At 42.8% G+C, this 27,469-nt stretch overlaps 1 protein-coding gene and 1 pseudogene across 1 annotated transcript in view; one reads left to right on the plus strand and one right to left on the minus strand.

Annotated features, from left to right (window-relative positions):
* Positions 1 to 468: 468 nt before the first annotated feature.
* Positions 469 to 27,469, minus strand: part of PPP2R2B (protein phosphatase 2 regulatory subunit Bbeta) — a 99,826-nt gene continuing 72,825 nt past the window's right edge. Inside the window, exons 4-6 of the mRNA XM_022590023.2 lie at positions 11,192 to 11,361; positions 3,780 to 3,871; positions 469 to 1,129 (exon numbers count right to left, since the gene is read on the minus strand). Of these exons, the coding sequence (XP_022445731.2) occupies positions 850 to 1,129; positions 3,780 to 3,871; positions 11,192 to 11,361 (542 nt within the window). The 3' untranslated portion in view covers positions 469 to 849. The remainder of the gene's footprint in view (positions 1,130 to 3,779; positions 3,872 to 11,191; positions 11,362 to 27,469) is intronic.
* On the plus strand, positions 15,552 to 19,288 carry LOC149749682 (nuclear cap-binding protein subunit 2 pseudogene; annotated as a pseudogene).

The raw sequence follows: 27,469 nt of genomic DNA on the forward strand, positions 1-27,469 counted from the left end.
AAAGCCAAGGAACATGTAAGTAGAGGATTATATGGAGCCATTTAAAACAACAAAAAGCAAGAGTAACAAAGCAGCAGATGGAATCTGGCCGCACATGGCCTTGCCAAGTTAACTCTGAGAAGCGAAGTGTTCTCTTTATGTCCCCTGAAGCATTCATGGTGTTTCCTAGCCAAATTCTCAGGCTGTTTCTATGGTGCTTACAAGAAAAGAATATAGCAGTGTTGATGTGGCCCTTTTCCCTCCCCATTCTGCATCCTCTTTGCAGCCTTGTGAAATAAATCTCTGGTTCAAATGAAATTGTGAAAAAGAAAATGGAAAATGGAAAAAAAAAAAAGTGCTGTAGGGGCAGGAGATGCTGACTGGTTCCGATTTTTTCACAAAACAAGGAGAATTTCTCTAAGAGTAGAGTAAACGGTGTTTATTTTTCGTTGAATTTTTTTTCAATCATCAAATGGAGTTGCTTAATTAAAAAAAAAAGTATCTCTTTCTTTTCTCTTTAAATACTACAGACAACCTCATTTTATCTCAGCAGACACCTAGAAACAAAACACTGGACCCACCAGAGAAAACGGGGCAATAAAAGCATCAGAAATTCAAGTCAGCTATGGAAGAATTACTGTTAGCTGGCAGCTCTCAATTCTAAACAGAAGTGTCCCAGAACCTGTTGGGTTTGACAAAATTTCTTAGAACTGGGGATTTGGGAAGGTTGGACTCCATGGACTTCTATTCCATTTGTTTCCTGCAGAGGGAAATTAGAGTCGATGCATCAAATGAACACCCAAAGAAACATTTAAAAACGTGTTTGACTAGTACTCAGTATGTGAGATTATTAAGTAATAACTTGTCCTCCTAGTTAACCTTGTCCTGGAATATATATAGGTTATTTGTAGCCGCCACTGCTATAATATTTTCTGAAGGATGCCAAGCTGTATGCAAGATCTTTTTGCTAAAGTCCAGACTGTCGACACTGATCTCGTCTTTTCTCCGCTTGCCCCCCACGCACACCTTGCGCGGTTTTAGGATAGCTCGGGGTTTGCTGTTTTCCCTCGAGGCCTCAAGGGTGACATCGCGCTTGGTGTTTCGGTCAAACATCCTGAAGAAGTTGTTGTAGGAGCCCGTCATGATGACACTGCAAGGCAGAGAGGAAAAAGGGAGTGACTGAGTGCTACAAAGGCTTTCTAGAGCAAACAGCACCACAAAGTGGCCAGTTTATGGCACCACACGAGAAACAAACAAGAGACCCAAAACTGCAACAGGCTTTGTAGTGTGACTGTTGAGTTTCTTTGGAATCACTAAGAGCAACAAACTCTTTGGCTGGGTGAAGGATCGTTGATAACCCTCCTTGTTACTTACCAATAGATTCCTTTTGGTCCTTGGGCTCCATAAATGAGTCCAGTGGTTTTAATGATCCCAGCCCACCTCCCTCACATCAGGATTCTGAGGCTGGAGTGAAGTTATGAGATTAGGAACACTGAGAACAGCCGTCATTGTATCGTGTACATTTAAAGCACAGTTACAGTAGGAGGGATTCTGTGTTGCCCGACCGCTAAGGCTTTCTTGCATCAGCACTGCAGGAGGGATGCTGGCAGTACAGCACACATACCAGCATGTTTCCTCCCCCTGCTAAGAACTAGATCTAAATTCAGCCTTTTCCAAAAAATTAGATGCCATCATGGTCTCACTCGTTTACAAAAATTCAATTCTGAAAGGATGTAGGATAAGGAAGTAAGCCTTTGAGGGGACTGACAGATGGCTCCTACCTTTCTACAAGAGTTATCCATTCTCAGGCATATCTCCAATCGATTAAGAGAGCAGTGAATGCCAGAGCCTTCCAGAAGCAATGGACTGACTCTTTAATGGTGACAGTTTGGACAAGATGACAGGCTGAGGGAAAGATACCAAGTAGCGTCCCATTGTGGCTGCCCCCTGGGGAGGTGGGCATGGCCTTGTTGTGGGTGAGGCTCTGACTGGATGGTTAGGATGGGAGAACGCAGAGCGAGCTATTATTACCTCATCAGGCAGGGTGCTGAGTGCTTTACCCCAGACTTCATTTACTCTTCCTTCATCCCATGTAAGGGATTTACACAGGAGGAAAAGCGAGTGACTTGTACAGTGTCACACATCTAATAAGTAGCCAAGTCAGTTCTCCAGCCCACATCTGCCTGACTCTGGGGCACAAGCATTCAGCCACTTGGCCTCACTGCTTCCCAGGCACTGACCTTTGCTTCCCTCACCATGACCCGACCTGTTTTTTGTTTTTTTTTTTTTTTGCAGTACGCGGGCCTCTCACTGTTGTGGCCTCTCCCGTTGCGGAACACAGGCTCCGGATGCACAGGCTCAGCGGCCATGGCTCACGGGCCCAGCCGCTCTGCGGCATGTGGGATCTTCCCGGACCGGGGCACGAACCTGCGTCCCCTGCATCGGCAGGCGGACTCTCAACCACTGCGCCACCAGGGAAGCCCGACTCGACTTGTTTTTAAACAGTAAGAGAAAGTCTTTTCTGGGAAAATAATCTCAACCTTATCTGGACCAAGAATAACATTTTCTCAGTTATGGAAAGAAATTGTAATGTGGTGGAAAGCGTGTTGATTTTAGGATTCAAACTCTTCCTCTTGTCTCTACTGCTTACTAGTTCATGAGCTTGGGCAGATTACTTTATCTGGCTGAGCCTCCGTTTCCTCAGCTGGAAAATGGGGATGGTGAAAACAATCTCGATGGATTGTGGTTGGGATTAAAAAACATCATGTGTGTGAAAGTACCTAGTAAGTACAGTTTTTGAATCTTGGTTAAGATAGGAGGGAAACTGGAACAATAACAACCACAAATATTTTTAAAAAACCCTATTCTTAATAAACAATGAATAAATGACAGTTGTAAATGAAAATAAATAAAATAATAGGGCTGGGCTAGCTTCTTTTCCCCTCGAGGGCCTTTGTTAATATGTCACAGTTGCTCTGCCCTCTGCCCTCTACCAACTGGGTACGTCCTCTGCCACGTGGTGATTCCTTCCAGGCCTAAGTGGAAGGCTGATTTTGGATCACCGACAAAAAAAAAGCCCAACAAGGGTCACAGAGGGAGAGCCTGCGCTCACTAAGAGCTCGACTCTCCGAGTGCTTTGCCGTGATAGAATGTCCCCGCTTCCGAGCACTACTGCTGGTGCCGCCTTCATTGAGGAACAGCCCCTGGTAGCCTGTGCTTACTTCTCCTGGAAATCAGAGGGTCACCTGGAATATTTGTCAAACCAGAAAGAAACTATGGGGAGGTAATAGGAAGTACTGTTGAAATCAAAGGCCTTAAAACAGTCATAAATCACTTTCAGGACATGTGATAAATGAGGCCGAGTAGAATTCGGTTAATGAACCACCAGGGCCTTTGGCCAGGTCTACACTGGCAGCTTCGAGGAATAATTTTCCATCTAGAAAGCCCACTCTGCAATCATCTGAACTATTCATGCTGGAAATGTGCTGGTGGAGCTTCATTTTAGCCATGTTGACCCAGCTCTGGGAGTGTCTCGTGTGTACGAGGTAGGATTTTCTTGAGGTTAAGTGGTCACCTGAGCCAGTCCTGAAAGAGGAGTCAAGGGTGTCACTCATCCCTCCCTCCTTTCCAGGCCTGCCTCAAGGGTCATCCAGTGGTCCACACGGTGCGTCTCTGCCAGGCCTCGGGGCCGATTTTGATCTCCCTTTGGTTGTATCCCGCTTAGGATACACAGCCCAGGGCCTTCGCAAGGAGAGGGGGACCACCTTTGGAAAGTTCCCAGCCACACAGACCTTTCTTACCTGTCTGACCCATTCCACACACATTCAAATTTATCAAAAATGCAGTCATTTTCGTAGAGGGAGCACAGCTTGCTGCGGAGGTAGTCGTGAACCTGGTTGGGGGGGGGGAGGACACATTAAGAGGGTGTTATTATTTTTAAAAGTGATTTCTCTGTGTGAAGCTCCTCTTTGGATGTGAGCTGTTAATTTTCAGTGTAAATGTGGATTGAATCAGATGGGCTCAGATCTGAACCCAGGTGTGGCCCTTTTCGGCCTTGGCACATTAAGATGAGTTGGTGAGCTGCTTACACGGCTGGTGTGGAGTAAACAAACTTGCTTACATAGATGGTGGCATAGAGCAGGGCCCATTAAGCGGGAGAGCCCCATTTTCTAAGCTGATTTAGAGGACACCGCTCATTCAGCCTCTTTTTTTTTTTTTTTTCCTGTGGTACGCGGGCCTCTCACTGTTGTGGCCTCTCCCGTTGCGGAGCACGGGCTCCGGACGCGCAGGCTCAGTGGCCATGGCTCACGGGCCCAGCTGCTCCGCGGCATGTGGGATCTTCCCGGACCGGGGCACGAACCCATGTCCTCTGCATCGGCAGGTGGACTCTCAACCACTGCGCCACCAGGGAAGCCCTTCTTCCTCTTTTTTTTTTTTTTCATTCAGCCTTTTATTCGACAAATATTTATTGAATGCCTGCTATGTGGTTGGGAGAGAGACCCGTGAACAGAATACCCCTGGGGTGCTTTCCTCCTAGTGTTGGGGAAGAGACTGTATAACCAAGTAAGTATATAAGATAGTTTAGATGGTGATAAAGATATAGAGAAAAAAACATGGAAAAAGGGAGTGGGAGTATTATTTTATACAGGGTGAGTAGTCAAGGGTTCACCTGAGACGGTGGCCAGAAGGTGCAGTGTGGAGGCCTCAGCGTGTGCTCACCAGTTCCCGTAGGCCCCTTACTCTGAGTGATGTGAACAGACTTCACAGAAAGGATGCTGAGCCTGCTGTGTCGTGAAAGAGTGTAAGCCTGCAGGGCCAAAGGCAGGGAGGCTAGGTGTAACCTGGGTGATAGATGACGGCTTGGACCAGAGCGGGCAGTGGTGGGAGGTGGTCGGATTCTCGACATGTTTGGAAGGAGAGCTGATGGGACTTGGGGATGGATCCACTGTGAAGTGTGGAGAGGAAAAACAGGAGTCAAAGAGGACTCCTGCATCTTTCTCTTGAGCAAGTGGAAAGATGGAGTTGCCATGTTCACTTTTGGGATCTATAATTTGGAGATGTCTATGCCAAGGGAGCTCATCCAGTAGACTCTGATGTGATGTGCATGGCGCAGCCCTGGAGTATGCGGCAGTTTTCTCCTGTTTCTATTTTTCAGTGAAACAAGAAGCAAGGTTATCAGCTGAGGGTGAGGAAGGGGAGGGGGGTGTTGGGAAACAGTGCAGGGTTTCTGGAAGGCACCGAGGGCCGCTTGAAGTTGTTGGATGTGAATTTTAAATGCATCTGGTCAGCATGGTTGGGTGTTTTTCTCCAGCTGCGTTCAGCAACTCAGGTGAAGGTGGCAAATAGGCTGAGGATTAGGGCTTGGAGGGTAGTAATCTGGGTGCAATTTTGAATTCTTCCTGAGCTCTGTCATAGGGACTGGTAATTATAACAGGCATACATAACACGCCAGCTTGTTATTATTAGCCAGGCGCTTTATCCATAGAATCTTATCTCATCTCTAGCATCATCTTAGGACGTAGTTGTTGTCATTCTCTTCGCTTTAACGGAGGATGAACTACCGGGTATGACACCATTTGTCCGAGATCCCACAGGAAAGGAAATGACAGAATGGGAAGTGAACCCGGGATCTGGGTTCTGGAGCACACACACACTCTTGCCTTCTCTAGCAATCTACCTCCCACTGGCTCTGCCCCATTGGCCTCGCCTCGACGTGGGGTCTCAGTCCTAGACAGGAGCTGGGAACTGAGGTGAGGCCAAGAGGGAGCTAAAATTGGGTGAGGGCAGAGGGACGTTATGAAAAGCACTGTTTGACTTTGTTTAGATGGACAGGGATGGTTCACTCTTCCTTTTCCTGCAGCCTAGGCCCCTCTCCTCCCTTGACCCCAGAGCTCTGCTGGATGCTGAGCTCAGAGGCTCAGCTGTGTGCTTAGCACTGGGCAGAGGAATGAGGTCAGATTCATTCCTTGCTCCATTAGATGTTCTGGGTATTTGAAAAGCTCTCTGAGTTATTTGGACAGTGGAAGGATTTCTAAGTCTGCAAATTAATTTCCTCCACCTTTACTCTCTTGTTCCCAAACAGTTCTGGGCCTTGTCAGGGTATCTGCTTCAATGCTATAGTGACAAGAGAATCCATCTGCAGCTGGGCTTTTGGCTTTGTTAGGTAATGGGATGTAAGGGCGAGGCTTGTGGCTTGAGCTTGGGAACTCTGCTATAAATTAAGTCATTGTCCTTCCCTTCCTCCACCTTTTGTGCGTATTGGAAGTGGCTCAGATCTGATCTGGAAGGCGATTTTGTTTGTAGGGCCATTTCTGCTTGTTGAAGATCTCTAGTTATCATTAAGAATCCTTGAGCAAAGCAGAAGAGAGTCCTGGGACAAAGGGAGAGCTGATTCCAGGTCTTGACAAACTTTTTCTATAAAGGCCCAGATAGTAAATAATTATGCTTTGTGGGCCATATAGCAACCACCCAACTCTACCCTTGCTATGCAAAAGCAGCTATAATAAACAAATGAGTGGGAGTTGTGTTCCAATAAAACTTTATTTACAAAGATAGGTGGCAGACAGGATTGGCCTCTGAGTCATGGTTTGCCTAACCCTGGTCTTGACTATAATTCCCCCTCTCCCAAATCAGCACAGACTATTTCCTTGGAAGAAAGTGATGGTGGAGGTAAGGGCATAAATTGGGGGTCGAACTTTTCTTCTGATGGTTGGAGGACCCTGACCTCAAGAATCTGTCTCTTTTCTAGAAAGCAAGCCTGATTCTTGCCTCTTCTTGATTTTATCATTGACTTGCTTCCAAGTTCTGTGTAATAGAGGGAGAAGAGGAAGAGGAGTGGGGCTTCTGAAGGGGAAGGATGTCAAGATGGAATTAGTGCAGTGGGCAATGGGAGCCAAATTTATTATCCTCGTACTCCAGATCTCCTACTTTTTGGAGGAAAAAGACAGGCAAAATCGATCCTATTTTCAATCTTATCTCCCCCTACTTCTTCCTCTTATCTGTTATGGAGCACTTTTTTTTTTTCATTATTTTCCTGAAACTTTTTATTTATTTGATGCACCATCTTTTTTTTGTAAGTTTAGCTGATTTAAAATGTTTGTTGTGTTAATTTCAGGTGTATAGCAAAGTGATTCCATTATACACACATATATATATATAAAATTGTTTTTTTCAGATTCTTTTCCCATGTAGGTTATTACATGATACTGAGTAGAGTTCCCTGTGCTGTATATACAGTAGGTCCGTGCTGGTTATCTATCTTATATATAGTACTGTGTGTATATGTCAATCCCAAACTCTCAATCCATCCCTCCCCCACTCCCCCTTAGCAACCACAGGTCTGTTCTCTGGAGTCTGTTTCTGTTTTGTAGATAAGTTCATTTGTGTTGTATTTTAGATTCCCCATATAAGCGATATCATATGGTATTTGTCTTTCTCTTTCTAACTTACTTCACTTAGTATGATAATCTCTAGGTCCATCCACGTTGCTGCAAATGGCATTATTTCATTCTTTTTTAGGCGTATTGATATTCCATTATGTATATGTATCACATCTTCTTTATCCATTCATCATTGACAGATGACAGACATTTAGGTCACTTCCATGTCTTGGCTATTGTAAATAGTGCTGCAGTGAACATTGGGGTGCATGTATCTTTTCATATTACGGTTTTCTCTGGATATATTCCCGAGAGTGGGATTGACAGATCATATGGTAACTCTATTTTTAGTTTTTTAAGGAACCTTCAGACTGTTCTCCATAGTGGCTGTACCTGTTTACATTCCTACCAACAGGATGGAGCAGTTCTGGGAAGTTCCTGACTACCTCCAACTGAGGGCCTCTACAGGAAAAGATGATCTATTACACTATGAAGGTATGTGGCGTATATATTCTGTTGTAAAAAAAAAAGAAAAATCTTAGGCAGAGAATATAGACTTTTTTCCATCAGAGGAGAGAAAAAGGTAAGATACCGACATGAGAAACAAACATCTAGAGAGCAGAGTAAGGGAAAACTTAAGACTCGTGGTCCTATTTGATGCTTCTCTCTCCATGTTGCAAAAAGTGTTTCTATGCTGTGTTCCTATGAGCTTGGGGATGGCCTCCTTGACACTAAGCCGAGTCCCCCAACACAGTGGTTCTCAAATCATGTACTTGTGGGAGCCTGCTATTGTATAGTTGATAGACCACTGTGAGGCCTAGCACGATTAAACTCTGTTGGTTTGTTCTTCTGTTTCAGGGGTTGACAAACTTTTCCTGTAAAGGATCACACAGTAAATATTTTAGGCTTTGTGAGCCATATGGTTTCTGTCAGGACGACCCAACTCTGCCGTTGTGGCATGAAAACAGCCATAGATAATAGGTAAATGATCAGGTGTGGCTGTATGTGTCTCCACAGGTCAGTCTGTCAACCCCTGTTCTATAGGAAAACGTGAACATAGCTCATCATACTTAAGTCTACAGCTTCTTATTCCCAGAAACATGCTTGAGATCAGTTGATGGATGTATGAAGATACAAAAGAGTATATCACCTGTCTCCCTGCCCAGGGAAGGCAGTAGTAATTGATGATGGAATTCCTTCCCACTGGACGAGTCCTTACAATTCTTTTCAACAGTGTTCCAGACACTGACTCACTCAGTTTGCTTACCATCTTTGATATACTATATTACCATCTGATACGGTATATAAACTTAACTAAATTGCTTTGAAATATGTCACCTAAAATAAGTTAAATAATTTTTGTAGTATTTAATTTCAACAATGGGCTATGAGAGCTCTTCCTCAGTGTTCTACAAAGAAGATGTCTACATCTACTACTAGGTAAACATGATTTGAGAAGCATGATCTTAAATGCTGATGACTTCATGTCACAGCTAGCTAGCTTTGTTCTAGAAGTCTTTCCCTAAAATAAAAGTAGTAATTGCTCTCCCCACTGTGTAGCCTAATCTACTTTTCTCTAAGCGCGGCTCTGCAGCAGGCCACACCCCTGTCAGGTTCTAGTTCCCATCGCCATCGCTTTTGTACTAAGGGATGTAACACCAGATGGTTTGACTGCGCAGCTGGAGGGGGACACTCCTGTCTGCTCTAGCCCTGTGCTGAAGGTGAGGGCTGTGAGCGGGAGCCTGAGGGCCGCATGTCGGGGACAATGAGAACGCAAACACACAGGGGATGCTACTTGAACCACAGGGGTAACCAAACTACCTTGACCACATCTGTGGTCTTCATTTCTGGCCCCCAAACCTTTTTACAGCTTCACGGTCAGCCACCAAAGTCCTGAGTGTCCTCAACCTCCTCTCTCAATGTTTCCTGCTTCTCCTGAGGCCACTCACGTGGCGGCTGGACTTCTGCCCTCGTGTGCCAAGGTGAGTGGACTCCGTGCTGCTCAGGACAATCATCCTTCCTGTCTCGGGTCCTCAGCTCCTTCCAAGTCATGCCATCCAACATGACTTCCTGCCACCCATCCTTCTTACAGCCATCAACAGTTCTCAGCCCCTCTACCCCATTCCTGGAAGCCACTCTAGCGCCTCAGTCTCTCTTCCATCCCTGCCATCATTCTTAACGATTCGAATACTCTGGACTCTCGGTGACTTGGCCTCATCATTTTCAGTGCGTTTTGTCCTTTGCTTTCTGGGTCATATTATGAGCCTTGTCATTACCATAACTGTATGTGTTTAGTAAGTATCACTCTTGCTACTTCCTATCATTTTAAGTCATGCCCTTTAGTATCTTGATTCTATCAATTCTTCATTCCCCTTATAACCTACCTTAGATTCAGCCATCCATCATTCCAATCAATCAGTCACTCCCTTAATAGATACCTTCAACAAACTTGCTTTTCTCCCTCTTCCATTGTACTCCCTTGGCAAAACCCCATCACTGGTTAAATCTAACTTTCTGCTCTTCCTTACCTGTACCAAGCAGGTGAATGTGGCTGGAAAAAACACACACAATCACACAGATTAGTCTCACTTTAAATCAATAATAGAAACCTCAAGTGGATCCCTGAGCGACCCTACCATACTGCCCTAGTCAATTCACTCTCTTCCTTCTCACTCAGCTAATGACCTTGCTTCTTATTTCACTGGAAAATAGAAGCAATAAGAAGAAACCATCTGTATGTTCCCATCACAAAACTGACAAACCTACTGCATCTGTAGCTACTTACTCTTTTCTCTTTCCTTTGACGGATGAGTTGCCCACCTCATCTAAGTCCAATTCTGCAGTGGAATCTATTCCCTTGAGAAGCTGACTGCTTCAATTAATTATCACCCTCTCTACGGGCTTACTCCTATCAGCATAAAACAAGCTGTGATGACTTCCTCAATCCTGCATTCCATTCCAGCTACTACCCCATTTCTCTATTCCTCTTCAGAACAAAATCTCTTTCGAAAGTTCACTACAGGGCTTCCCTGGTGGTGCAGTGGTTAAGAATCTGCCTGCCAATGCAGGGGGCACAGGTTCGAGCCCTGGTCCGGGAAGACCCCACATGCCACAGAGCAACTAAGCCCGTGCGCCGCAACTACTGAGCCCGCGTGCTACAACTACTAAAGCCCGCGTGCCTAGAGCCTGTGCTCCGCAACAAGAGAAGCCACCGCAACGAGAAGCCTGTGCACCACAAAGAAGAGTAGCCCCTGCTCACCGCAACTAGAGAAAGTAGAGAAAGCAACGAAGACCCAAAGCAGCCAAAAATAAATTAATTAAAACAAATTTCACTACGTTCCACATCCTCTAGTTACAGTCTCTCTTGAACCCACTCCAATCAGACGTTCATTCCTACCACTTCACCTACAACTCTTTCATTAATGTGTCTGATCATCTCCATGTTACTAAATCCAACTGGCCATTTCTCAGTCCTTCCTTGATTCAGCAACAGCATACGGCAGTTGGTGACTCCTTCCTCCTCGATTCACTTGGCTTCCAGGACTCCTCTCAGTTTCCGTCCTACCTCACTGGCACTTTCTCCAGTCTCTCTTGCCAAATCCATTTCCTCTTCCCAGCCTGTAAACACTGGGACCTCAGGGCATGGTTCTTGACCTTTCCTCTAGGCTAGATCTATCCAGACTTACACTGAGCTGTCTACCTGCTATTTCTGGATGTTTAACTGGCTCAACATGTCTTTTATCCTTCTGCTTTGTAAGCCTTTGCAGGCAGGGGCTGATTTGGAACCCTTGAAGAAGTGCCCAATCTACGTATTAGTGGGTGGTGGTCTGTACCTGGTAGGTCTCGATGGGGCGGTTTTCCATGTTGAGATCCCACACTTTGACCGTCAGATAGTCTCTGGTCATGATATACCTCCCACTGTGGCTGAACTTCACATCCGAAATCGAAGAGATGATTTCAGAGAAAAACGACCTGTTGCTTGGATCTTCCGGCTCTTCAAAAACTGCAGGACAAAAGCAAAACAAAAGAAATTTAGTACATCCTTAGCAGCTGATGCTAACGTGTTTGGGCCAACAGCTCGAAAGCCAGCAGGCTAACCTGGAGTAGGGCTGGAATCTGTAGAATTTAAGTTGCTAACAGAACTGTCAGCTCCCTGGCAGCAGAACAAGCTGTCACTGGTTTCCATATTTTGTTTCTCATGGAAGGACTCCCATGGGACTTGTCACATCCACAGATCTGGCACTGACAGTTCACAAGCTCCAGGTCTATGTATCTGGCTCTTTCACTTTTCCCCATGGTTCCTGGGTGTCACTGCATATACTATAACCTGTAGTCGTCTTACACACTTAAAAATTGTGTTTATGCCATTTTTTGAGATTTAATTCACATACCATAAAATTTACTCATCTAAATTTTATAGTTTGGTGGGTTTTTTTTTTTAGTATAATCATGCAACCATAAACAAAGTCTAAATTTAGGACATTTTCATTACCTCATCCTCTGTAAAAAACCCAAAACAACTCCATTCCCATTAGCAGTTACTCCCCATTACCTACTCCTGCAGCCCTAGGCAACCACTAATCTATTTTCTTGTTTTATGAAATTGCCTATTCTAGAAATGTCACACAAATGGAATCATTCTCCCTCTCTCTCTCTCTCTATATATATATATATATATTCTTTTTTGGTGACTAGCTTCCTTCCCTTAGTGTAATGTTCTCAAGGTTCATCCATGTAGTGGCATGACTCATTCCTTTTTATGGCTGAATAATACTCCATTGTATGGCTATATTACATTTTGTTTATCCATTCATCAGTTGATGGACACTTGGGTTGTTTCTACTTTTTGGCTATTATGAATAATGCTGCTATGAATAAACACAAGATTTGTGTGGACCTATGTATACGTATCTCTTGGATCATGGTGCTTAATAGTGGGACTTTGCTGCCAGACTGCCTTGGGCTTAAGGTCAGACTACCCTTGACTAGTTGTGTGACCTTGGGCAAGTTACTTAACTTTTCTGTGCCTCAGTTGCATAGGTAAACTCTGGCTACAACGTCTTTTGTATATATTTTCCATTTGCGCTGGTATCTAGCTGCTTATTATTCCATTCAACAGATTCAGCTGATTTCCACTCACAGGAATAAAAAGCACTTACAGGAAAAAAAAAAAAGACACTGAAGCTTGTTGTAAGCTGCCTTAATTCATCTTTCTAACCTTGTTTTTGAACTCCTCTCGTTCAAATTGGATGTGCGAAATACATCTTGATGTTTCCCATCTTTATGCCCTTCATTCCTCCGTCATTGTGTCATATTTTGCTTGATTCATATGTCTCAGCTTTTACATGTTATTTTAGCCCCAAATGATCACACTTGGTCTGGCCTGTTCACTTAGCATTTGCTCAGGTATTCTCCCAATGAAAGCATCATTTCTCACATTAGCATTTAACAATCCGTGGCTTATCTCAACTAGGAATGTGAGCTTCTTGAAGGCAGGATTTTGTTTTTTCTCGTCTTTGTACTGAGACTCTTGCACATAAATATTGAATAAATAGTGGTTGCTTGATTGGAACCAAAGCCAGATAAATTAGTGAAATCTTTGCCTCCTGGGTGCTTAGCATGTATGATGTTGAGCTATACATATTTGCCTACATTTAATTATTTTTGACCTACAATAATGGCAATTGAGTATGGTTCCACCTAATAAGCGTTTCTATCACAATTTTAGGCTGAACCAAACATCAGTCTTCAGGTTACTGAGTAACTCATCCCCCAAGGCTTTCTCTTTCCTGCCCGTTCAACACACTCACAGAGTCATTATCAAATTCTATGTAGAAAATCTATAGGTGGAGACAAGATGGTGGAGAAGAAGGATGTGAGCTCACCTCTTCTTACAAAAACACCAAGATCACAACTAACTGCAGAACAACCATCAACCAAAAAATGAGGGAACCTATCAAAAAAGTTATCCTACATCCGAAGACAAAGAAGAAGCCACAACAAGACGGTAGGAGGAGCACAGCCACGGTAAGATCAAGCTCCACACCTGCTGGGTGGGTGACCCACAAACTGGAAAATAATTTTACTACAGAAATTCTGCCACAGGAGTGAAAGTTCTGAGCCCCACATCAACCTCCTCAGCCTGGGCATCTGGCAACAGAAGGAGGAGCCCCAAAGAATCTGGCTTTGAGGGTCAGCAGGGTTTGACCGTAGGAATTCCACAGGACTGGGGGAAACAGAAACTCCCCTCTTGGAGGGCACAGAAACCCCACTCTTGTGTGCACCAGGACCCGGGGGAAAAAGCAGTGGCTTCATAAAAGCCTAAGCCAGACTTACCTGCTAGTATTGGAGGGTCTCCTGCAGAGGCGGGGGGCAGCTGTGGCTCACTGCAGGGACAAAGACACTGGCGGTGGTAGTTCTGGGGAGTACTCATTGGTGTGAGCCCTTCCAGAGGCCACCATTTTCTCACCAAGACCTGGCACCACCCAACAGCCTGTAGGCTCCAGTGCTGGGATGCCTCATGCTAAACAACCAACATGGCAGGAATGCAGCCACGCCCATCAGCAGACAGGCAGCTTAAAGTCTTCCTGAGCACACAGCTGCTTGCTAAACACACCCCCTGACATGTCTTTGTCCACCAGAGGGACCTGCACTGGGACACCTGCACAAGCCTCTTAGACAGCCTCATCCACCAGGGGGCAGACAGCAGAAGCAATAAGAACCACAGTGCTGCAGCCTGCGGAAAAGAAACTGCAATCACAGAAAGTTAGACAAAATGAGACAGCAGAGGATTATGTTCCAGACGAAGGACCAAGATAAAAACCTACAAGAACAACTAAAAGTGGAGATGGACAACCTACCTGGAAAAGAGTAATGATACTGAAGATGATCCAAGATCTCAGAAAAAGAATGGAGGCACATATTGAAAAGATACAAGAAATGTTTAACAAAGGCCTAGGATAACTAAAGAACAAGCAAACAGACAATAACTAAAATAAAAAATACAATAGAAGGAATAAATATTAGAATAAGTGAGGCAGAAGAACGGATAAGTGAGCTGGAAGACAGAATGGTGGAAATCACTGGCACAGAACAGAATAAAGAAAAAAGAATGAAAAGAAATAGAGACAGTCTGAGAGACCTCTGGGACATTAAACACCCCAACATTCACATTATAGGGGTCCCAGAAGGAGAAGAGAGAGAGAAACGACCTGCAAAAATATTTGAAGAGATAATAGCTGAAAACTTCCCTAACATGGGGAAGGAAACAGTCATGCAAGTCCAGGAAGTGCAGAGAATCCCAGGCAGGATAAACCCAAGGAAGAACAAGCCAAGACACATAGTAATCAAACTGACAAAAATTAAAGGCAAAGAAAAAGTATTAAAAGCAACAAATAACATACAAGGGAACTCCCATAAGGTTATCAGCTGACTTCTCAGCAGAAACTCTTCAGGCCACAAGGGAGTGGCACGATATATTTAAAGTGATGAAAGGGAAGAACCTACAACCAAGAATACTCTACCCAGCAAGGCTCTCATTCAGATTCGACAGAGAAATCAAAAGCTTTACGGACAAGCAAATGCTAAGAGAATTCAGCACCAGACTAGCTTTGCAACAAATGCGAATGGAACTTCTCTAGGTAGAAAAGAAAAGGCCACAAGTAGAAACAAGAAAATTACAAATGGAAAAGCTCACCGGTAAAGGTAGGGAATCATCCACATACAAATGTGATATCAAAACCAGCAAGCGTAAGAAGAGGAGAGTACAAATGCAGGATATTGGAAATGCATTTGAAATTAAAAGAGCAGCATCTTAAAACAATCTTGTTTAAATATAGACTGCTATATCAAAACCTTATGGTAACTACAAACCAAAAAATCTACAATGGATACACACACAAAAAAGAAAAAAGGAATCCAAGCACAGCACTAAAGTTAGTCATCAAATCACAAGAGAAGATTCTCACAGTGGTGGCCTCCTCGGCCACATTGTGCACTATGTCGGGTGGCTTCCTGAAGGCGCAGTGACTCCTATGTCGAGCTGAGCCAGTACCAGGACCAGCACTGCCGGGGTGACAGTGAAGAACAGGAAAAATTAATTACTGAAGGAAAGCTGTACACCGCATGTTGGAAATCTTTCCTCTTATACACAACTGAAGAACAAATCTATGAACTCTTCAGCAAAAGTGGTGACAGAGAGAAAATTTGTCATGGGCCTGGATAAAATGAAGAAAACAGCATGTGGGTTCTGCTTTGTGGGACACTGTTCAAGAGCAGATACAGAAAATGCCACGTGGTACATAAATGGAATGCGTCTGGATGACCGGATCATTCGCACAGACTGGGACACAGGCTTTAAGGAGGGCAGGCAGTATGGCCATGGGCGTTCTGGAGGCCATGTACGAGATGAGTATTGTCAGGACTATGATGCTGGGAGAGGAGGCTATGGAAAACTGGCCCAAAACCTGTGAGTGGTGAGAGCCCCGTCATGAAAATCACACTCCTTTGGCCTATTGAATTTGATGTGCGTTACCCAAGGTCTGCAAACCTGCCCATTTTTACCTAGTTTTAATCAATGTCTCTACTGAGCTGGAAGCCTCTTCATGGTTTTCCACTTAAAAATTATTAAAGGAGGGCTTCCCTGGTGGCACAGTGGTTGAGAGTCCGCCTGCCGATGCAGGGGACCGGGTTCGTGCCCGGTCCGGGAAGATCCCACATGCCGCGGAGCGGCTGGGCCCATGAGCCATGGCCGCTGGGCCTGCGCATCCGGAGCCTGTGCTCCGCAACAGGAGAGGCCACAACAGTGAGAGGCCCGCGTACCGCAAAAAAAAAAAAAAAAAAAAAAAAATTATTAAAGGACAGAATCCAAAAGAATGCCTTCAATTCTATGGTCTTAGCATCTTAGTCATGTGTCAGATTACCAGAATGATTTCTGTTACCAGGTCAAAAATTGTGTTCCTTAGCAACAGACTTCATGAATAATGTTCATAAGCCAAAAACACACTTCTTTTAGGAAGAGTTAAAAAAGAAATTTTAAAGTGTTTACCATGTTTGCATCTAAGTAGGTTCATGGTCTACCTTGGGGCCTGGAATTACTATTTTTAAAATTTTAAGTTTGCATGAGATATAGAGTTTAATAAGTGGAGTTTTGCTATGTAATGTAGCTTTACTCTCAATTAGGAATAGATGTTTGATAACTGACTGTTTTTCTATGTTGAATTTTAATCTCTAAAGGCAAACTTAAAGAGTCAAGGGAACGTCCTAAATAGTTGGTAAGCATTAGACAGTCGCAGGGGACACCACCTCTTATGTGCTTTATATATCAGGAAATTAGGTCAGGACTAGAAGGGTATTTACTAAACACAGTTTTCAAAATACGTGTTTTAGCTAACGCTAAAAAGACCAAGGCTCTGTATTACAGGGAACCTCAACTACTCTAAGGGCAAGCGGGGGGGACGCTGTCGGTAGGAAATGGGGAGGAAATATCAGGAGATGTGAGTTAAACCATTGCCTTGACACGATGAAGGTTGCTGTGAGAGCCAGCAGATCTATTTTTTTTCATTTTCAAACTGATCTTGGGGATTGAGTGGGATTTTTTGTTTGTTTTGTTTTAAAAAAAAAAGAGCTTAAAGAAAGATCAAGAGAATGCTTAACAAAAACAGAATCAGAAATGCTTCCCTCGGGAAATGTTTTGGCTAATTCTCATACTGAAGTCTGTCTGGTTTTTTCCCTAATTGTGCTAAGTTTCAGAGCCTGGGTAGTGAGCTGGTGGTCTCTACAGAGAAGGGAGTCTAGAGGATTTATCTTGCATTGGTAAGGCAAGAGAGAATTTCTCTAATAAATATTATGCGAACTATTGCTTATTTTAAACTGGTAGTCTAGTATAATTTTCCCTGATGTAAGTGATATTTTTTTCCTCTAGCAACAAAGTATCCTCTAATTTCTAGTAGTTTGTGAAGTTTGGGGCTGAAGTATCTCAATGTGAACATCTTTCATGTTACAGTAAGTGTATGTTTTCTCAAATTTAAACTAGCTATTTGAACTTTAAAAGATATCTCTAAATTAGCTGTAACTATTTAGGAAAACATTTGCAAATATCTAATTTAATGAGGACATACAATTCATTAATAATAAAATCTTTTTACACTGTAGTTTGAATTAATGTATTTTATATTTTGCAGTAAAACGTAACTCAGATTTCTACAGGTCTTAAAACCACAGACAGCGGTTCCTATTTGAATTGTCTTCTGTAACAGATTTCAATAAAATTGGACCAACTTATAAAAAAGAAAAATCACAAGAGAAAAGAACAAAAGAGGAAGGGGAGAAAAAAAGACCTACATAAACAAATCCCAAACAATTAACAAAATGGCAAGAAGAACATACATATTGATAATTACCTAACATGTAAATGGATTAAGTGCCCCAACCAAAAGACGTGGACTGGCTGAATGGATACAAAAACAAGACCCATATATATGCTGTCTACAAGAGACACAATTCAGACCTAGGGACACATACAGACTGAAAGTGAGGGGATAGAAAAAGATATTCCATGCAAATGGAAATCAAAAGAAAGCTGGAGTAGCAATACTCATATCAGACAAAATAGACTTTAAAATAAAGACTGTTACAAGAGACAAAGAAGGACACTACATAATGATCAAGAGATCGATCCAAGAAGAAGATATAACAATTATAAATATATATGCACCCACCATAGGATGACCTAAGGCAAATGCTAATGTAATACAATAATAGTGGGGGACTTTAACACCTCACCTACACCAATGGACAGATCATCAAAACAGAGGAAACACAAGTTTTAAATGACACAATAGACCATATAGATTTAACTGATATTTTTAGGACATTCCATCCGAAAACAGCAGATTACACTTTCTTCTCAAGTGCACACGGAACATTCTTCAGGATAGATCACATCTTGGGTCACAAATCAAACTTCAGTAAATTTAAGAAAATTGAAATCATATCAAGCACCTTTTTTGACCACAACGCTATGAGGCTAGAAATCAATTATAAGAAAAAAAAACTGTAAAAAACACAAACACATGGGGACTAAACAATACGTTACTAAATAACCAAGAGATCACTGAAGAAATCAAAGAAGAAATTAAAAAAATACCTAGAGACAAATGAAAGCACAATGATCCAAAACCCATGGGATGCAGTAAAAGCAGTTCTAAGAGGGAAGTTTATAGCAATATAATCTTACCTCAGGAAACAAGAAAAATCTCAAATAAACAACCTAAACTTACACCTAAAGGAACTAGAGAAAGAAGAACAAACAAAACCCAAAGTTAGTAGAAGGAAAGAAATCATAAAGATCAGAGCAGAAATAAATGAAATAGAAACAAAGAAAACAATAGCAAAGATCAATAAAACTAAAAGCTGGTTCTTTGAGAAGATAAACAAAATGGATAAACCTTTAGCCAGACTCATCAAGAAAAAAAGAGAGAGGGCTCAAATCAATACAATTAGAAATGAAAAAGGAGAAGTTACAATGGATACCACAGAAATACAAAGCATCATAAGAGACTCTATGCCAATAAAATGGACAACCTAGAAGAAATGGACAAATTCTTAGAGAGGTACAATCTCCCAAGACTGGACCAGGAAGAAATAGAAAATATGAACAGATCAGTCACAAGTAAGGAAATTGAACCTGTGACTTAAAAACTTCCAACAAACAAAGTCCAGGACCAGGTGGCTTCACAGGAAAATTCTATCAAACATTTGGAGAAGAGTTAACACCTATCCTTCTGAAACTCTTCCAAAAAATTGCAGAGGAAGGAACACTCCCAAGCTCATTCTATGAGGCCACCATCACCCTGATACCAAAACCAGACAAAGATACCACAAGAAAGTGCTGTTTACAATAATCAAGACATGGAAGCAGCCTAAATGTCCATCATCTGTCGATGATGAATGGATATAGAAGATGTGGTACACATATATAATGGAGTATCAATAAGCCTAAAAAAGAATGAAATAATGCCATTTGCAGCAACATGGATGGACCTAGAGATTATCATGCTAAGTGGAGTCAGTCAGAGAAAAACAAATATCATAGGATGTCGCTTATATGTGGAATCCAAAATATGATACAAATGAACTTATTTACAAAACAGATACAGACTCACAGACATAGAAAACAAACTTACGGTTACCAAAGGGGAAAGGTAGGGGAAGGATAAATTGAGAGTTTGGGATCGACATATATACTCTACTATATTTAAAATAGATAACCAACAAGGACCTACTGTGTAACACAGGGAACTCTGCTCAATATTATGCAATAACCTAAATGGGAAAAGAATTTGAAAAAGAATAGATACATGTACATGTATAACAATCACTTTGCTGTACACGTGAAACTAGCACAACATTGTTAATCAACTATACCTCAATATAAAATAAAAAATTTTTAAAAACCCAAATTCTTTGTAGAAAATCTAATATAATCTAATATGATGAGTTGTCTTTCAAACCTTGCTGAATTAAACCATAAGTCAAACCAAAATACTAATTTTCACAGAACCATGTAAAAGAACAACAAAAAAACTGAGCAATCAGAATTGAACTTGAGAAGTAAAAAACCTATTGAAACAGAAAAACATGAAGTCAACACAGTCTCTGACCCCTCGTCTCAGTCTGTGCCCATTTCCCTTGGACATCATTGATGGAGCACTAATGAAGGCCCCTGGACTCTGACTGGTACCCTCAGAGTTGATGGTACCCTCAGAGTTGAGAACTAGATTTTCACCTTAGTTTCTATTCAACGTAATCTCATTAGGACTGGGGACTTAGAAACTCCACGCATGCCCCATACAAACATCCCCATAGAGAGAGGAATGGGGGCCCTGAGGCTTGGTCACCCCCTACCCAGTGCATCTGCAAGGCAAGCTTGAGGCAGTAAGTGGGAAGGGCTCTGGAAACTACACACCCGGAGGCAGTCAATTCCTGCCTCTGTCATTTACCAGCTGTCCACATTTTTGTTTTTGCGGTACGCGGGCCTCTCACCGCTGTGGCCTCTCCCGCTGCAGAGCACAGGCTCCGGACGCGCAAGCTCAGCGGCCATGGCTCACGGGCCCAGCAGCTCCGCGGCATGTGGGATCCTCCTGGGCCGGGGCACGAACCCGTGTCCCCTGCATCGGCAGGCAGACTCTCAACCACTGCGCCACCAGGGAAGCCCCCCAGCTGTCCACATTTTATTTACTACTCTGAGATTCCATTTTCCCAGCTGCAGAGTGGACATGCATGTTGCTTGGCACATAGCAGGTCCTCAATAAATGTCAGTCGCTATTTTTTATCATGAAAAGCATACATTGGTTCCGTATTAGCCAATCATATTTCATTTACTAAGATTCTTGGTGGGGAGGGATAAGTTAGGAGTTTGGGATTAGCAGATACAAACTATATAAAAGATAAATGACAGGGTCCTACTGTATAGCACAGGGAACTACATTCAATATCCTGGAATAAACTATCATGGAAAAGAATATGAAAAATAATATATATGTAGAACTGAATCACTTTGCTGTATACCTGAAACTAACAAAACATTGTAAGTTAACTATACTTCAATTAAAAGACTCGAGAATTTGGGACTCAGGACTACAGAACCTGGGGATATTTAAATGAAGTAAAGAATATTTACAAGGTTATACCTAGGACTCTGTTCTCCAAATGTCTGGCATACCAGCAGGCCAGTGCAGCAACATTGTAAAGCCTTAAAGTGACAGCCCCAGAAAATGGAGGTGAAATGAAAGAAAAATTTTAATCAAGCCATGTATCGCTAATTATTTATGTAGAATGTAGAGTCCAGGATATAGATAACATACCCACCAGCACAGCACTTTGTAGTTCATTACATGTTTATGCTTAGCCAATTCCTAATATCAACTCCATGAATTCCTTTCATTCATTCAGCAGCAATATTTAATGGTGTCAATAACTACTGTTTATGGGAAGCTTATTATGTTCCAGGCCCTATGCTTTGCATGTTTTATCTCATTTAATCCTTACAACAAACCTATGAAGTGGGAACCATGATTTCTTATTTTATAGATGTGGAAAACTAAGGCACAGAAAGGCTTTGCAACCTGTCCACGGACAACACAGCAAGATCAAGTAGCTCAACCGAGGAAGAGCTGAATTTTGAACTTGGGTCTGTCTAACTTCAAAGTCTCTGTTCTTAATCATGATGCAATTCTGCCTTGTACCATCTACAAGACCTTATTTTAGGAGCTGTAAGAAAATAGCAGGGTAGAATCTACATAGCATCATGGAACTATAAAGCCGGAAGGCTCTTTCTTTTTCCTGGTTGTTGCACTAAGTATTTTTTATTGTGCATTAATTAGATGAAAGTTAGTGGAAGGGCTCTTAATGCTCTCAGTCCTACTCTAGCCTGTTTACACAGCCCAAGTCCTTAAGAGAATGAATCCATTTCAAACACTTAAGAGCACAGCTTCTGTACCAAGGGCTCATGAGTTCAAGCCTTACCCCATCATTAGCAAGTATAGTTTGGAGCCCCCAGGACTTTGAATGACCCTGTCAACACATCACAAGAAGCCCAGGCCATCAGGTCATCTCTCACCCCTGGATTCTAATCCCCGTGGCCTGTCTGCAATGAGTCAGCCTTTCCTCCCTCTGTCCCTCTCCCCCAGTTTATGTGCACTGACATTTAATATGTATTATTTGTCTTTCCTAATAGAATACAAGCTCTATGAGGGTGGGGGTTTTTGTCTGTTTTGTTCTGCTGTATCCCCTGGAACATAGGAGGTGCTCAGTAAATATGTTAAATGAATGAATACTGATAATCCATTTAAATTTTTAAATGAAAATAATACCTACCTACTAGGTTCCTTTCATGATCTGTTTAACTATCTAAGCGATACTCTATTCACCTCAAATTTGTTTAAGTCCTTGAAAAGTGTGAAAATAATACAAGTCGTCTGTAATTCAAGGTTTTCACCAATTCAGGCTGAGCAATCATTTATCAGCTATTTAAGTGTCTTTTATGTGCATGCACACACATGCACTACACGTAGTACGTCACCTAGAACATGAAAAGTATTTGTCGGGTGATACATGCCAGGTCCCGTGCTATATGCCAAGGACACAAGGAACAACACAGACCCCGTTCTACCATCATGGAACTCACAGGCTACAGGAAGAGACAAACATTAAACAATTACACAATTGTCATTGCAGATGTGAAAAGGTGAGATTTTACTGCTTTCCCAGTGGGGAATAAGGGTGCTGGGGAACCAGCTAGTGGAATGCAAATGGAACATCACTGCGTTCCGTGTAATTTACTGAATAGGTGGTACGATAGTATCCAGTGCTTGAGTGACACATCTTGAGACAAATCAGAACTGGTATTTCTCCTAAAGACCCTTGCCTTGGCATTAGAAATCCTGCTGATCTGCAGTTTTCTACCAGTTTCTAGAAAATAAAGACATCAAGAGAAGAAATGAAGAGAACCATGGTAGAGAGAGGAAGCAGCCTTGAAGAAAATCCTAATAGCACAGACCTACTCGTTGGGGATGTGTCAGATTCACCAACAGGGAACTTGTGTCTTGTGTCTTGTTGTAACCCAGTAACAACATTAACAGTGATGATCATGACACCTGCTACCCTTTCTTGGTCCTCCTGCTTTGCATAAATTATCCCACTTGATGCTCAAATTTATGAGGAAGGTACTCTCACTGTCCTTATTTATAGATGAGACAGACCAGGAGAGGTTGAGTACCTTGCCCAGGATCATGCAGGTAGTGAATAGTAGAGGTGGGCTTTCTACTGACCATCTGCCTGTTACCCTGCCTCCACAACCTGCCTTTCCTCGCGTTGTCAGTATCATTTCTGTTAAAACAATCAAGTCAAAGTGAGCTCCCTCATCTTTTAGATATACCCGTGCATTCCCACGTCTGTGCCTCTGTTCCTGCTTACCTCTTCCTGTGCCCATCAAGGGATACTGGAAAGAACATCAGACTGGGAGTCAGGGATGCTGGGTTGGAGTCTAGGCTAAACACAAATGAGCCAGCTCTTAATAACACCTACTATCTGTGTTGAGCACTTGTGCCGTGTGCTTTACATGTATTAACTCATTTGATATTCACAGATACTCTTTTCCTTTTCCACAAATCAGTACAATCAGTCAACTCAGGCACAGAGGTTCTATAGCTATTAGGACGCACAGCCAGGATTTGAACTCAGTCTGCTTCTAGCCTATGCTCTTAACCTCTGCCCTACTGCCTCTCATTTGAATGACTGGGCAACCATCAACTCTCTGGCCCTGTTTCCTTGTCTATAATATGAAGGAGGTAGGATTGCCAACCAGGTCCCTCCCAGCTCTGAGATAATAAGAGGTCTACGAATCCCACTGGTCTTGTATTTCAACTACAAGTTTAAAAAAAAAAATTGTCAGTTTTTTATTAATGATATACTCTACCAGGGAAACTAGACACGACTAACTTCTTTTCACAGAGAGTAAAACAGCAAGTAAACATGGATAATGGACACATCACACACACATGTTAAAATAAGTGTTTCATAATTTCAACAAATAAAATGCCCAAGTAAGAATTTTCACAGATAATTAGAAAATATATTAAAAAGAACCAAACGGAAATAATAACGAAACAAGGGCAATTAGAACACAATAGATGCATTTAGCAGCTAAAGAGAGAATGAGTGAACTAGAATACGTGGAGAATGTATCTCCCTCAAAAGAACAGATTAAAGAATAGAAAGTATAAAAAGATATCAGGGACACAGGGAATATATTGATAAAGGTTCGTTATACATGTAACTGGAGCTACCAAATGCAACAAAAAGAGAAAAGAATAGAAAGTATATTTCAAAAAAAAGGGATAATTTTCAAAACTAATGAGCTATTTGGACACTATTTTAAAAGCACTACAATCTCCAAGCAGAAACACACACACAAACACACACGGTACATCATAGTACAACTGCTAAAAAGCGATGTCAGCTTCCTCTACTAATGCTCATTACTCTAGGCTAGCCTTCCCACAGTGACTTTAGCAGAACACTCAGGAATACGTCAGGGATTCCAGATTCTGAGGTCAACTGAGCTTTGGAAAGTCCTACTCAATTTTGGGGGTTGATAATGCAATTAGCCTATTAAAAGTGCTGAGAAGTCCTGCAGGTAGACAACAACAAAAATTCTTATCTAGGAATCCAGCTTTCTCAACCTTTGCAGTACTGAATTCGGGGCCAGAAAGTTTGGGACACTGTAGGATGTTTAGCAACATCCCTGGCCTCAGCTCACTAAGCCCCATGACCCAACGGGGACAACCAAAAATGGCTCCAGGTATTGCCAAATGTCCCCCAGCGGGGCATGGCTGCCCCTGGTTGAGAACCACTGCCTTAATCCTGATTTCAGATCTTATTGGATCACACCACCGCCCTCTTCCCCATTCCATTTTATTTTTTAAGAAAATCACTTGCAGCCAGCATCTCTCTAGAATGGAGTTCCCCAGAATACATTTTGGGTTACAGTGCTACTGACACTTCCTTTCAAATCCTATAGGCTATATTATGTGTCCTGTACAGACAATGTTTTGTGTTCTAACATGTACAGACATGAATACCTCTCCACGGAGCTGAAAGTATCTTGTGTTTGATGTTATCCTTCATGGTGCCTGGCACAGGGCTATTCACCTGAGACAGTTCAGATGATTGGCTACATGAATGAGGCCTCAGAAACTCATGGGAAAGAGTTGAAATCACAAATAAGAGAGAGGAAGAGTTAAGAGGAAAACTGCTGACTTTAGAGAAGCTAAAGCTAAAACTACATTTTTTACAAGTGGGGCAAAAGTAGAAAGGAAGCATGCAGTGTGCTGGGTGTGGAGTCTGGGGCAGCTGAAGAAAGAAAGTAGGGAAACCACAGGTAAAGGCTGACCTTGGGTGGGCTGCTTCCTCTGGACCTCACACTGGACACTGCACAGGAACTCATGCCCAAGATGGATGGTCAGGAGGGGGACCCAAGGCCTCCAGCCCATTCAGTATGGGGGCTAAGCACACAGGTGGTTCCAAGTTCAGCAGGCCTGGGTAGAAATCCCGCTCTGCTGCTTATAAGTTATGAAGCCTTGGACAGGTGGCTTGACTCCTTCTTCCAAGCTTCATTTTCCTTATCTGTCAAATGGACATAAGAGGCGTCTCCACCTTCTAGGGCGGTTGTGGGACAGATGAGATCTTTCACGTCAAGCACTTAGCATAGGGCGTGTACCCAGAATAACAGGGGAGGCAGCAACGATGCAGAAGTGGGTGCTGCGTAAGGCAAGCTTGCTGTACGGTGAGTCCAAAAGCCTGATGTGTTTTTCCACTGGGGTCAGATCTTAAGAGTTACCGGTTGTTAAACTGATTTCTAGGTCTTCTATCTGGGCTGTTACACAGACACACAGTAGTTTGTCTCTGGACCATCAGTTGTAATACACCTTCCTCGGTACACGCGTCTCTCATTTGGTGAACAATGTCACCACCACCCTGGCTCTGATGACTCAGGCAGATGAGAGGGAGAGTAAAGGAAACCAGGGAGGGGGATGAAAAAGGAACAGACTCAGAATCACGCACAGGGTTTTAAATCGCCGACTTCTGCTGACATTTTTTCTATGCAGAAGCACAGCTGGCATGCGTTTCAGTTTGGAGACATGGTTGACAATTTCCCCATAATGGGGACACAACTGGCAATCTTCCTACAGAGTGAGGCAGATGGCAATTTTCCTTCAGAGATATATGCAGGCAACAGTTTTGCCCCTGGAGAGGAAAGGCTCGCCGATTGAGATGCAGCCAGTAATTTCTACTCTACAGAAGACACATTCAGTAATTCTGTCCAGTGAGAGAAACAGCCAACAATTTTCCCACAGAGGGTAAGAATGCCCATGGACCAATAATGCTGGCCTTTATCCAGCTGAGGACAGTGAGAGAAGTTTAAGATTTAATTCGTGGCTATTGTACTACCATGGGCCTAATGACATAGTCTCCAGACATGGGCTGGAGACTGGAACTTAGATCAGATGAAGACTCAGAGGATTCGGAACTGGGAAACAATGAAGCTTGGCTCTACCTTTGCAATTTGCTTTTCATACAGCCCTTCATTAATTCTACAAATAACTGTTTGACAGTGAACACCGTAGCAACACAATGCATAGCTTGATGAAGCAGCAGCAATTCATCTAGAAGAGGTTACACTGGTCCCTGGCTTTTGTATAACCGTTTTCACAATATTTCTGCATGTATTATAATTCATAAATATCATCTCTTTTATTTTATTTTATTATTTATTTTTGGCTGCATTGGGTCTTCGTTGCTGCGTGTGGGCTTTCTCTAGTTGTGGCGAGGGGGGCTACTCTTCGTGGTGGTGCGCAAGCTTCTCATTGCAGTGGCTTCTCTTGTTGCAGAGCATGGGCTCTAGGCGCGCGGGCTTCAGTAGTTGTGGCACGTGGCTCAGTAGTTGTGGCTCTCAGGCTCTAGAGCACAGGCTCAATAGTTGTGGCACACGGGCCTCGTTGCTCCACGGCATGTGGGATCTTCCCGGACCAGGGCTCAGACCCGTGTCCCCTGCATTGACAGGCGGATTCTTAACCACTGCGCCACCAGGGAAGCCCGACATCATCTCTTTTAATAAATAATCATTCAAAGTGAAGATAGAATGAGTCAAAAAAAAATTTTTTTTTCCAGACAGAAAAAAATGGACCAAAAATTCACAGGGGACAGAAATGATAAGACAATCTGGTGTGGTGTGATCTGGGTTGGTCTGATTGGGGAAGGCTTAATAAGAAGCTGAACCTTGAATGACCTGTAAGCTCTAGATAGATCAGAGGATGGCAAACTCCTGTAAAGAGCCAGAGAGCAAATATTTTAGGCTTTGAGGGCCGTTTGGTCCCTGTTGCAACTACTCAGTTCTGCCTTTGTAGCGTGAAAGCAGCAGAGACAATACGTAAACCGATGAGCATCTGTTCCAATAAAGCTCTACTTGTAGACACTGAAATGTCAATGTCATCTAATTTTTATGTGTCATGAAACAGTATTCTTTTTTCGATTTTTGTTCAACCATTTAA

Source organism: Delphinapterus leucas, chromosome 3, assembly GCF_059928025.1.
Source record: "Delphinapterus leucas isolate spDelLeu-1000000601 "Yukka" chromosome 3, BTC_Dleu_Yukka2, whole genome shotgun sequence".
NCBI classification, from domain to species: domain Eukaryota; kingdom Metazoa; phylum Chordata; class Mammalia; order Artiodactyla; family Monodontidae; genus Delphinapterus; species Delphinapterus leucas.